We start from the raw sequence: 13,061 nt of genomic DNA on the forward strand, positions 1-13,061 counted from the left end.
TATTTAAGTTTTTCTGAATCTCATCAATCTTCTGTAACCGCTTGAGGCTTACTCCTGATTCCATTTTCTACCTCTAAAAACTTCATATTTGCTCCTAAAATACTGTTATCATACTTGGGCTAGTTCTTCTAATAATGGCCTTTCTCTTATAGACAAAAATGTATTGTAAATGCAGTTGTCTGCCAAGCTTGAGCCCATGTTCTATTATCATAAGCAGGGGTTAAAATAAGTGCCAGGGGTCAATAATAATAAAAATAAGTGACAAGGCACTCCCCGACCGTTTTTTAACCTGCCTGAGGAGGGAGAGGGGGGGGACAACCAACCACTGTTCATAATCTCTTTAATAACCGATGGTTGGTTGTCCTCCTCCAGCAGGTATTAAGAATGTTCCAAGGAACAGTGATATCCAGCACTTTTTTCAGCTCCTGATCATAAGGTTGCATCTCTTTTTCTTATTTACTATCATGGTTGCTGCTCAAACAAGTTATTATCTCTAGTTCTATCAACCAAAAATAATTCTCGCTTGACTCCTCATTCATCAAAGTTGCATCTTTCCACTCATGCTCTTAAAACTTTACTCAACTAGTTTCTTTGCTTGCATATTGATCATTTGGAACTCTGGCCTATTTTCATGTTTTCCTGACTCATAAAATTTAAAAATTTTTAAGTCTGCTGTCAATTGTTTTTTGGCTCTTTTACAATGTTCTTTGTTTTCTGGCAACACTCATCTTAATTAGTGTTTAATTAGTAAATTAGTTGAAAAATAATAATAATAAAGGTAAAAACACTAATAAAAATAATAAATTATACAATTATAATAGAACTAATAACATCACAAATAATTATTATTCCTAAACATATCACATTATAACATAAAAACAAAATTACCTTTAGTTTCTTTACTTTTGAAACACTACCAGCAAGCCTAAACAAACCCTTAAAAAAAAAAAAATTCTAAATAAAACAACAAAAAACATTAAACAAGAACAAAAAACTAATAAAAAATTTAAAAATTTTTTTAACTGATATAGTTCACTTTTGTATTTTGTTCTGTTCACTGTTAGACTTTATATCTGTTCACTTTTAATTCACTGTTTATTTTACCAATATGTTGCTCATTATCTTTGTTATAGATAGTTATAATAGTTGTTGTAGATTTTTATAGATAGTACAAATATTACAAGAAAAGTCTAGCAAGTAGAATTGACAAAAATTTAACAGGTAGAGTTGACACGCTTTGATAAAAACCATAAAAATAATAAAAAAGCTAAAGTGGGCAAAACTAAATAAAAGATGGACCATCAATGACTGTAGAAAAAACATACTAGTGAGTGGCATAAAATTGCCTTCAACAAATTGGATAAGTCGTTAAATAGAATGCCAAGAATATCTATAGCATTTATTGTTGCTAAGGGTAATTAAATAGACAAGTAAATTATAAATTTATCAAATGGGACTTTATATTAATTTTTATGTTATGTTTTCAGCTTTTATTTATAATAAAATATTTATGGATGGTAGTGTATATATATACATACTATATCTACAATAATGTATTTTTATATATTAATGTTTAAAACTATAGGAGAGAGAGAGAGAACTGAGATATATATTAATATTACTAAGAATATATATATATATAAATATATATATATATATATATATATATATATATATATATATATATATATATATATATATATATATATATATATATATATATATATATATATATATATATATATAGAAAACACTAATTGTTAATTTTTGTCCAGAGATGAATATGGAGTGTTGCAATTATTACAATAATAATTTAAGATCACGTATATATATATATGCTGTTTTGGATTATAATGGCAGGAAACAAGTATAATTTAGCTATTCAAGAACGTATTGTAAAAGATTACAAGAAAGGAGTCAAATAAAAGGAAATCGCAACAAAATACAAAATAAAATAAGTCAATTGTATGTAAACAATTTAATAAAGGTAGTCCTTTAGAAACAGAACATAAGGGCGGAAGACCACTCAAAAGACGTCGTTTCACAGATCGAAAAATTATTCGCCATGTTAAAATCCTTTTGACAGCGAATATGATACTATTAAGAAACTGAAACTTTCCGTGTCTCAAAATACAGTTTGTAGACAGTTACAACTTTCAGGACTTTTGAGCTTTAGAGCAGCAAAAAAACCTTTTATTTCTCAGAAGAATAGAAAAGCTAGAATTGAGTTTGCAAATTCTCATAGAGGCTGGACTATAAATGATTGGAATAGAGTACTCTGGAGCGATGAATCAAAGTACAATTTGAAAGGTCCTGATGGAAATTTAAAGGTACGTAGACCTAAAGGTAAACGCTTAGATCATAATACACAAGAGGAATAATCAAGCATGGTGGTGGAAAAAGTGCAATGGTTTGGGGTTGTTTTTCTGGTTTTAGTGGAGTTGAACCTATTTACCAAATAAATGGTATTATGGATCAGTATGTTTATTGCGATATTCTCAAGGAAAAAGTGGTTCCTCATACTGATAAATAATATGCCTCTTTTATGGACATTTCAACAAGACAACGACCCCAAACACACCTCTAAACTCATTAAGGAATGGTTTGAAACAAATCAAATTAAAGTAATGAAATGGCCAGCTCAATCACCTGATCTCAACCTGATTGAAAATTTATGGTACCAAGTTGAACTCTCCCTAAAACACAAAGGACCCTTCAAAAACGCCAATGAGCTATATAAAGCTATTGAAACCACGTGAAATGAGATTAAACAAGAAGAAATTAATAAACTCGTAGAGTCTATGCCAAGAAGATGTTCCTTGATCCTAAAAAGTAAAGGATATGCCATTAACTATTAATATTAACATTTTTTAGGGTAGTTTTAAAAAAGTTGCTAATGTTTTGGAGGACCATGTTTTTGCGTTAAAATACCAATACAAACAAAAATTCACATTTATTTTTTTTCAAGTAGTCTTATTATGTTAAAATCTTTTTTCTTATATGTAACATTAACCATTTTTTTCATTTAAAGCGTAATTAAAAAAACAAAATTGTTGTAATAAGTAATCAAAGTAGAAATTTTTTTTTTTTTATTTGGTTGCTAATGTTTTAGAGGACAGTGTATATATATATTGATTTAAGAATAAACATAGAATTTTTATGTACATTATCCATCATGTTAACTCATAGCTCTCACCACCATTCCTAAACAGTATATCCTACTTAACAAGTGTTTTTCTAAACAGTATATCCTACTTAACAAGTGTTTTTCTAAACAGTATATCCTACTTAACAAGTGTTTTTCAGACCCATAAAACAACATTCTAATCAGCAAAATGCATATCTTTTTGAAAAAATAAAAAAACTATTTGAAATTTTTTTTCTGTTTTTGCCTTTAACAGAGTTAAATAAATGACATTTTTTCTTTGCCTGAACAAACAACGTCAATAATTAAGAATTTAATGGTTTGGTATGCATTATATAATAGGTACATTATATAATATGGTTTGAAAAATCAACATAAATAAACCCCTTTAAAGACGCCATTTTTTGTAGAATTACAAAGAAATGCATCATTAAAATAAGTAAATGTAAACAAAATTAAAACTTTCCAGCGATTTATTTATTTTTTCTACATTAAGTTAAAATTTCAAGCTAAAAAGATTAATGCTTTTTTTTATAACTTAAAAATAAAAACTCTGAAAATTTATTTGTTAACTGTGTAAACCCAAATAAGTTGCAACATTTAAAACCATGTTTTTTTATAAATGTTTTATTTACATAAGTTTATCTAGTTATGTAGCTTTTATGTAAAACTACCCATTTTTACAGGACTCAAACATGTCTAAAAAGTTATAAAATTAAAAAAAAATTTATTTGCAATTCATTATATATGAAAATATGCAGAAAAATGTTTTACATCAAATTTCATTTTATTTCATTAAATCTAATGAATAACAGCTATAGAACTCATGCTTAAGTTCAGACAGTCAATTGAGAGCTCAAAAGTTTTTGGTTTTTGATCCAGAAAGAAGATAAAGAAGCGATTGTTGGTTTCTTATCACTACCAAGCTCATTTAATTTATGCTAAACTTCATGCAAACAAGACTTTTGATGACTTTTATGACTGGGTTTAGACAGATGAAAGTAAAATTAACACGTTTGAATCAGATAGTATAAAATATACTTGGAGAAAGCCTAATTCACCATTAAGTGCTCAAGTTTTTACACCAACAATTAAATATGGAGGAAGGAAATCTTGTTTTGGGGATATTTCTTTGTTCGTGGAGTCTATGAATTAGTAAAACTAAATGGAATAATGAACATTGATGACTATATCAACACTCTTTAGGTCCAACACTTCAAGTCACTTCAAAAATGGGGTAGAACTGTACGCAACATGATGTTCATAAAAGATAATGGCCCTAGGCATAAGGCTGATAAGACCATTAAATTCTGTCACAAGAAGTTCAGGGTTTTGTGCTGTCCAGTCGTTAATTGCCCAGCACAAAGCCCTGATTTTAACCCACTCAAAAATTCATGGGCAATAGCTGAATAACAGTTCTACAACTTTCCCACTCTACCTAAGAATAAGGATAAACTTTGAAGGAATGCCGAAAAGTGGTTGCTAGTGTTCCTGAAAGAATTCAGACTGTAATTAAATCTACAGGAGAATTCACTCAATATTAATTTACTACAATATGTTATTTGCTTTCATTCACACAAAAATTGTCACCATTAGCTTTTCACATAAAAATTAAACAAACAAAAAAATCATTATCCTCTAAATTTTTTCAGTTATCTACGGCTTAAATCTAATTAAATAAACTAAACTTTCATTTTGCTTCACAGCTTTTCTATTAAAAAAAATATAAAATATTTCTTTGTTTAAATACGGTGACAATTTTGTCACATACTGTATGTGTGTGCGCGTGTGTGTGTGCGTGTATATATACACACACACACACATATGTGTGTGTGTGTGTGTGTGTGTGTGTGTGTGTGTGTGTGTGTGTGTGTGTGTGTGTATAAACATCATACCTGTGTTCTCTAAGGCCAAAACCATTAAATTTATTGCAAATGCATATAAAATTAAAAAATTTTTAAATTACCCAAACTTAATTGACTTTAATCTTTTTTTTTTGTAATACAGAATGTGGTTATTTTTATTTTTTAATGTTTTTATTATTTAATTTTGTGTTATTTTATTATTTTTTTGTTGTTTTATTGACTGATTTATTTAAGTATTGGCACAGCAGAGTGTACATACATCAACTGACTTAAATAGGTAGAACATGCAAGGAATGCCATTAGATTGACTAAGAGTTTTGGCTTGTAAAACATATTGTAAGGTATTACAACAAAACAAAAGAAAAATATTTTTATATTATTTTAACATATATATTTACATATAAATATTTATAAGTTTTATATTGAAGACACACTCTTTTATATTTAATAAATATATTTCTTGTACCCTGTATATAAAAATACAATTATTGAATGCTACTATAGATTACTTTGTATGAGCTACTTTGAATAGTATGGAAATGTTTAGTAACGGTTGTGTTTATTGTTCAGCAAATTACTAAATTTAATCAATTTAGTAATTTGCTGAACAATAAATTGTTTAGGGAAAAAATTAAAAGAGTAGTGAGTATATATATCGACTATATATATTATATCAATATGTACGATTATAAACATATATATCGACTGATTGAGGGATAGGAAGTGTACTTACAACAACTGATTTAGGGATAGGCGCAGCAGAGTGAACATACGTTGACTGAGGCTTTTGGTTTGTAGAGGCAGTCTGCCAGTCCACAATTTTATTGTTTGGCAAAACACTAATATCATAAAATTATTGCAAACGAAATATGATCTAGACACTACCAGAGATAATTCTTTAAAACAAAAATAACAGTTTATGGCAAGATAGGAAAATTTATTTTTTTATCAGTAATACATAATAACCTTTCACAAAAATTTTATATATATTTGTAATATATTAAATTGTTTATACCCTTGTTTGTAAATAAACTTGTATTTAAAACAATCATTTGAATAAAATTTTGTTGATATCCAATACTGGGCAACCATTACATTTTGATAAGTATATTTGTCCCAAACATTTTCAAACAATAACAAAATTACCAAACTATTTGGTAATCTCTTTAAAAAAATTTTATTTGTAAAACATAACTTATAAAAGGTTTTTATTTGTTTATAAAAAACTTTTTCAAAAAAACTTTTTTTCATCTTTAGAACAATTCAAAGTAAATTTTATAAAAACAAAAAATCTTCTTTTCATGAGAAAACTAAAAATTTTCACATAATTATTTTTAGCAGCAATGCTAAAATCAAAGTTATTGCAATAAAAAATAACTTACTTCAACATCCATCCCCGATTCCAATAAAAACAAAACACATTCTTCAATCACAACAGCAATTTCTCGCTCTGTTACTTTCAAATGAGTCTCCAAAGGACAACCAAATACTGGCCTGCATATTGATGACTCTGTTAAACATAATACATTTAAGTGATGTACGAATACTGTTACAAGCTATAAACAACTAAGTAAAAGTTTGAATTTTATTAACATAATAAAAAAAATAATGAAAAAAATGTTATTAAAATTTTTTAATAAAAAAATTTTATTAAAATTTTTTAATAAAAAAATAATTTTAAAATTTTTTAATAAAAAAATAATTTTAAAATTTTTTAATAAAAAAATAATTTTAAAATTTTTTAATAAAAAATAAAATTTTAATAAAAAAATTTTATAAAATTTTATTAAAAAATTTTTATCAACATAATAAAAAAGATATAAAAAAAATATTAACATAATAAAAAAGATAAAATGCTATTCAACTTAAACAAGGTTTAAATGTCAATTTTGGCAGAACCAGTATTAACCTTTTTCTAATGATTGCTAACTTAAACAAAGTTTAATTGATTGAATTTTGGCAGAACCAGTATACTTTTAAGCAGTTATTGATATGCGTTTAAAGTTTTAAAACCACTTTTTCTTTTTTAATTACAAAGCAAAAGGTAAAATACTTTTACATTTTAGATATCTGTTTTTTGATAGTTCAAAAGAATTCTTGGGGACTTTTGAAAAACTCTTGTGATTTTTGATTTGGATAATATTAGTTGATAACTAATAATTATAACCAATTGCCATTGTCTTAACTATCCAACTTTAGCACAACCTGTATTAACTCTTTTTTATTGATTGCCAAACTTTTATCCTGCATTATGAAAATAATTGTTACATAAACCAAACTACATTAATGTTCATTTACACAAAATATATTAATATGGATTTTTTCACCTAATGGCTTTCAATAATTTGGTTTACAAGAGGTATTAGTTTGTTTAAAAGGTATTTATCTTCATAAATACTCTTTTCTCAATTAATTCTTTGAGAAAGCTATAAAACAATAGCTAAGTTATTAGATAAAATTTTTTGATAAAAATGAATGAATGATGCTTTATTTATTACATTTTAGATGGATATGGATAGCAACACCAAAAACTTTAATTTAATAGCTTGAAAGCTCATTAATTAACAAATGATTTCCATCAAAAACCAGTAGTTGAGTCAATTTAATGTATCACATACCTGTAACTAAGAAACAAATACCATGAGAAACAATGTCCCTATGCAAAGAAACAAGTTAAACCGTGCTTATTCAAGCAGAAAAGTCTCCCTAATTTCAAGCATAGAGATTACTTTAAATAAAAAACCAGTAAATGAATTGATGAATGAATGAATCATTTGAAAAACATCTTGATATCAAAAACTTTATTTAAGTATTTTTAGATAATGATAAAATAATATTATGAAATAATTGAAAAATGAAATTATATAAAATATTAAGAATTTATGGTTGATTCAATGATAACTGCTAAAAGAAAAAAGAGAAATTAAAACCATTAAGACTTTTTTATTTGCTTTTGTTTTTCATTTGATTATTTTTTGAAATTTTACTGTATTTTTTGGAAATGGTAGTGAGAAATTATTATTGAGGTTGAATTATAATTACTCAAGTTTAATTAAAAAATTAAAATTTGTAATGGTTTTTTAATTAGAAATAAATATCAAGGGGGGCACTAGACACATCACCTTAATAACACATGTTTAAAAAGTTAGTCTACATAGAAACAATAAGGCTAGACTCAAAAAAGCATGTTGTCAATCAGACATTTTGTTTGAATATTAAGGGCAAACTAAACTCAATTGATAATACTTACTTTGACTGTTTACCTCATAATTACCTCACACTTACTTGACAATAGTTTCAATATTACAACTAATTTTTTTAAGGGTAAGATTGAATTGTTTTTGTTTGATTAAAATGCATTTAACAACAAAATACATTTAACAACATCAATAACTATAACAAAACTGTTACAAAAACTAAAAGTTAACAAAAAAATGCAACTAATTTTAGAAGTTGAAATGTTTGAAAAAAAAATGTTTACCTAAATTCTATAGCAAATTACTAGCTAAATTTCTTACAAGTTTCTATTGATTGCTTGACTGATTTCTTAATTGCTAATACTTCGAGTAGAGCAAATTAAGAACTTACTATTTGTATGATTTATAACACACCATATTTGTTGCTGAGTAAATAAAAAAACTTTTAGCATGTGCAATCAAAAAAGTTATCAAGCTGTGATCAAATGTTCTTTCAAATAAAATAATGTTTTTTTGTAGTTAAAAGTTTCTTTGGGAGTGCTAAGGTGACTATTTATGCATTCATAATGTATTTTTTTATTAGTACATTTGCACAAAAAAAATATCCTTCTTAACTGTTTTCTTTAATTCCTTCTGCAATTTTTTACAGAAATATGCATTTTCAAAGGAACTAACACTTGAAAAAATCAAAATTGCACTAATATAATATATTATATACTGTTAGTACATTGTTATTATATTGTTCATTAATAATATATGTTATATAATTACGCAGTTACATAATTACGCAGGTAAAGTTTTAAAATCAACAAAGAAATCTTTTTACGAATAAAAATTTTAAAAATCACAAAGTTACCTAGCTGTTGTTTGACTTTGGGAACACACTGTTGAAGTATTTTGAGAGATGCTTCATGATATCGCATTTGTGATTCTAAAAGCTGACCAGTTATATAATCACTTAAAAACTTGGTTAAATTTCTAACATTTTTTTTAAAAACTTGCAGTAATAAATATAGCCTTTTTGATTTTTATATAGAAAATGACCACAGAATTTTAGGAATTTTATAATTTTTTTTTTTCTTTAAATAATATATTCTTATTATATTATATATGTTATATTATATATTCTATTTACATTATATTTTTATTATATTATTAATTTTGATAACTTTTACTATATTATTATTATTGATTTTTTTTTTAATTATTATTGATAGTTTGGGTATTACGCTTTTTTGTTGTTTTTGTTTTTTGAGTTAAACAACAAAAGCCAAAGCAACTTGAGAAACTGTTGCACCATAAATTGTGCAATAAACATGCTGCTGTCACATATACACACTTATCTATTGTCACATATACACACATACTGCTATCACATATATCACATTTGCATGCATGTTGCTATCACATATACACACTTATCTACTGTCACATATGCACACATGTTGCTATTACATTTGCACACATGCTGCTATCACATATACACACATGTTGCTATCACATACACACGCATGTTGATATAACATATACACACATGTTGCTGTCACATATACACACATGCTGCTATCACATTTACAAACATGCTGCTATCACATATGCACAGATGTTGTTGCCAAAAAGAGTAAAAGTTTTTTTTGCTTATTCAAAAAAAAAATTTTTTTAACAATTTAAAGTAATTTTTAAACATATTAAATATTTTATAATAAAATATTTATTATTAAATATCTATTTTATTATATAAAAAACAACAACTAAAGTTCAGATTGAAGATTATGCAAACATAAAACTAGAAAAAATAATTATATACTTTACATTTAATATATTACTTTATACTTTATATTTCTTAAATATGTTTTAATAAGTATTACATTAAAAAGACACTGAAACACCCCTTTTTGAAATATTTATGAAAACTAGATTCATGTAAAACTCCTAGAAATAATAGATTAAGTAAATATGAATATTCAAATGTTCAGTCAAATTAACACTTCTATACTCGTCTACATTGATAGTACACAAAATATTGAGAACCCCTAACATTCAATTATGCAAGTGTACCTATAATATTCAATTGAGCATTTGCTGAAAAATTTCTTTATGTAAGTGAACATATGGAAAATGTTTCAGCAAGAACAATATTAACATCAACAGGGGAGTGTTACTACATTGGACTAGAAAAAAAATAATATTCAAAGATTGTTGGTAAAAGCACAAATCTCTATTTTTTTTTATTATTTGAAAGCAAAGAGAATACAAATAAATTAACAATTATTGAAATCGAAGAAAAAAAATTTTTTTTTTCGATTTCAAAATTTTTTATTAACTGCAAAAATTTTATTAATTGCTTGATAAATTTAGCAATGAAATACTTATAAATTTTTTTGGCTTTTTGCCAGGCAAAAAAAATTTATAAGTATTTCATTGCTAAATTTATTAAGCAATTAATTTGTTATAGGATTTGCTCAAGCCCTCATTAAAAAAGTTAAAAATACATAAATTAAAAAAGTTAAATGTTGTTAAAAAATAATTTTAAAAGTAACAACTAAAGTATGTGTATAAATTAAAAACTTTATATAAAAATTTTAAGTCAAAACTTCGATTTATACATAGGGTATAAAAAATTATTTAATGAGATTACTTTGAATGGGTAAGGTTACTTTGAATGGGTGAGGTAACTTTAAATTGGTGAAACTACTTTGAATGGACAAGGTTGTTTTAAATGGATGAGGTTACTATTAGTACTTGGGGTAACTTTAAAAATGGAAGGTTACATTATATGGATGATCTTACTATAGAAAGGGTAATGAAACTTATGAACAGGTGAGGTTACTTTGTATTTTTTAATTATTGTAAGTATGCTACACTGTAATAAGAATTCAACATTGAACAAAGTAACAAATTAAACAGAACAACAAATATCGAAATAAAAAATAGAAACCTGGACAATAGTCTGGGCGTAACTTTGTTCACCAGCAACAAAAGTAAACATGTCAGTAGCTAAACTATCTTGAAGACTTTGAAAAAGTAAAGTGGCTTCCTCTAGTTCATCTTTTAAAAGTTCAGCTTTAGCCAATGCTTCATTTACATTTGTTTTTGCACTATGTGTAAGCTTGATTGCATTTAACCATCTAAAATTAATAATACAACTTTAAAATACAAGTCATATTGTATTATTAAGTTGAACAATGAACTCATCTATTAAATAATCAACTTTATAATACAAGTCATTGAACATTGAACTTATCTATTAAAAAACATTTTAATAGATGAGCTCAATGCATTTCATACTAGCATTTTCCAAATTATCACTAACGATCCACATTTAATATCAAAAATAACTCTAAATGTTTTATTTAATGACCAACGCCTTAATTTTTATTCATTTTGGGAATATGAACCTCTTACTGTGAAAGTTTTTAATTTTTTTTTGTATATTATTTATGAAAAAGTTTATGGTTTAGTAATTATAAGTTACGTTTAGTTGAAATCATTTTTATCATTAAAATTTCTGGAAATTTTTTTTTGTAACAAAATATTTTCAATTACTTTAGATAATTTAGATATTAAAATAATTATAAAAATACTTCATGCTGAATAAAATGTCACCACATTATCAAAAGCAACTTTAGCTGTATATTTATACAATGATTTAAATTCAATAAATTTATTTTTTGACAATATTTCATGACTTATTTTTATTTACATACTTATGTTTGATTTATTTTAGCATTTATTTGAAAACTCAACTTAATTTTATAAATTTAATAATAAAAACATATTATATAATATATAAGTTATAATAAATTATATTATATATAAATATATATAAATAATCAGAGCCACAGGCATTCCTCTGTGTCAATAAAATGTCAATAAAAACTTTGTACTAAATCCAGGAGATAAGTAGTTTTTTGTTACAAAGGGTAATTTGAACCTTTAAAATTAAAACATTACAGCTACCTACTGATTCCACAAAGGTTTTACTATAATGTTTGTGTCAGAACTGATTTAGTCAGCTGTCACATTTCCTTGAAATTTGATTGGTGACAATTTTCTTCTGACTCAAAACTTTAGTCATTGGTAAACAAAAGATTTTTTCCAGTACTGTTAAAAGAAAATATATGCTCAGGCGAAGCATGTGAATATTGAAATTTTGGTTAACGAGCATGTGAATATTGAAGTTTTGGTAAACCAAGCCTGTGAATTTTGAAGTCTTGGTTAATCAAGCATGTAAACATTAAAGTTTTGGTAAACCAAGCATGTGAATATTAAAGTCTTGGTTAACCAAGCATGTGAATATTCAAATCTTGGTTAACCAAACATGTGAATATTGAAGTTTTGGTAAACCAAGCATGTGAATATTGAAGTTTTGGTAAACCAAGTATGTGAATATTGAAGTCTTGGTAAACCAAAGGATAACAGCAATTAACACTGGGTTTCATAATTGTACCACAAATTTAAATTAATTTCATAATTCAATCACATAACATTTATTCAATCAACGGAAAACTTTTAGACATTTAGGTGAGAAATCTAAAATAAGTAATCTTTTGCAGTGGTCTTGTTCATCTAGTGCTTTTGAGTTACAATTTAGGAAAGGGGTATAGTAAAAATTGAAAAAAGTATTAAGAGAAAAAAAATCATCCACAGCCACCTAGACTACAGTAGTTCCAAATATTCAAGGGCAAACTTTAGTGACCCACTATAGTCAAGGGCTTTGGAGAGGTGGATATATTTTAAAATATCTATATTTATATATAATGTCCTCCAAAACATAAGTAACCAAATAGAAAATTCTATCTTTAAAGCCTCAATTACTGAATACAGCTTTTTTTTTTCTTGTTCTTTAAATAC

At 25.8% G+C, this 13,061-nt stretch overlaps 1 protein-coding gene across 3 annotated transcripts in view; it reads right to left on the reverse strand.

Annotated features, from left to right (window-relative positions):
• LOC100199596 (rho GTPase-activating protein 44) overlaps positions 1-13,061 on the reverse strand; it is a 55,097-nt gene that overhangs the window by 15,773 nt on the left and 26,263 nt on the right. For all 3 annotated transcript variants that reach the window (XM_065803088.1, XM_065803090.1, XM_065803089.1), the window contains 4 exons: positions 11,146-11,335; positions 9,064-9,145; positions 6,393-6,520; positions 889-936 (listed from right to left, as the gene is read on the reverse strand). In XM_065803088.1, coding sequence (XP_065659160.1) covers positions 889-936; positions 6,393-6,520; positions 9,064-9,145; positions 11,146-11,335 — 448 coding nt within the window. The remainder of the gene's footprint in view (positions 1-888; positions 937-6,392; positions 6,521-9,063; positions 9,146-11,145; positions 11,336-13,061) is intronic.

Source organism: Hydra vulgaris, chromosome 08 (assembly GCF_038396675.1).
Source record: "Hydra vulgaris chromosome 08, alternate assembly HydraT2T_AEP".
Taxonomy (NCBI): Eukaryota; Metazoa; Cnidaria; class Hydrozoa; order Anthoathecata; family Hydridae; genus Hydra; species Hydra vulgaris.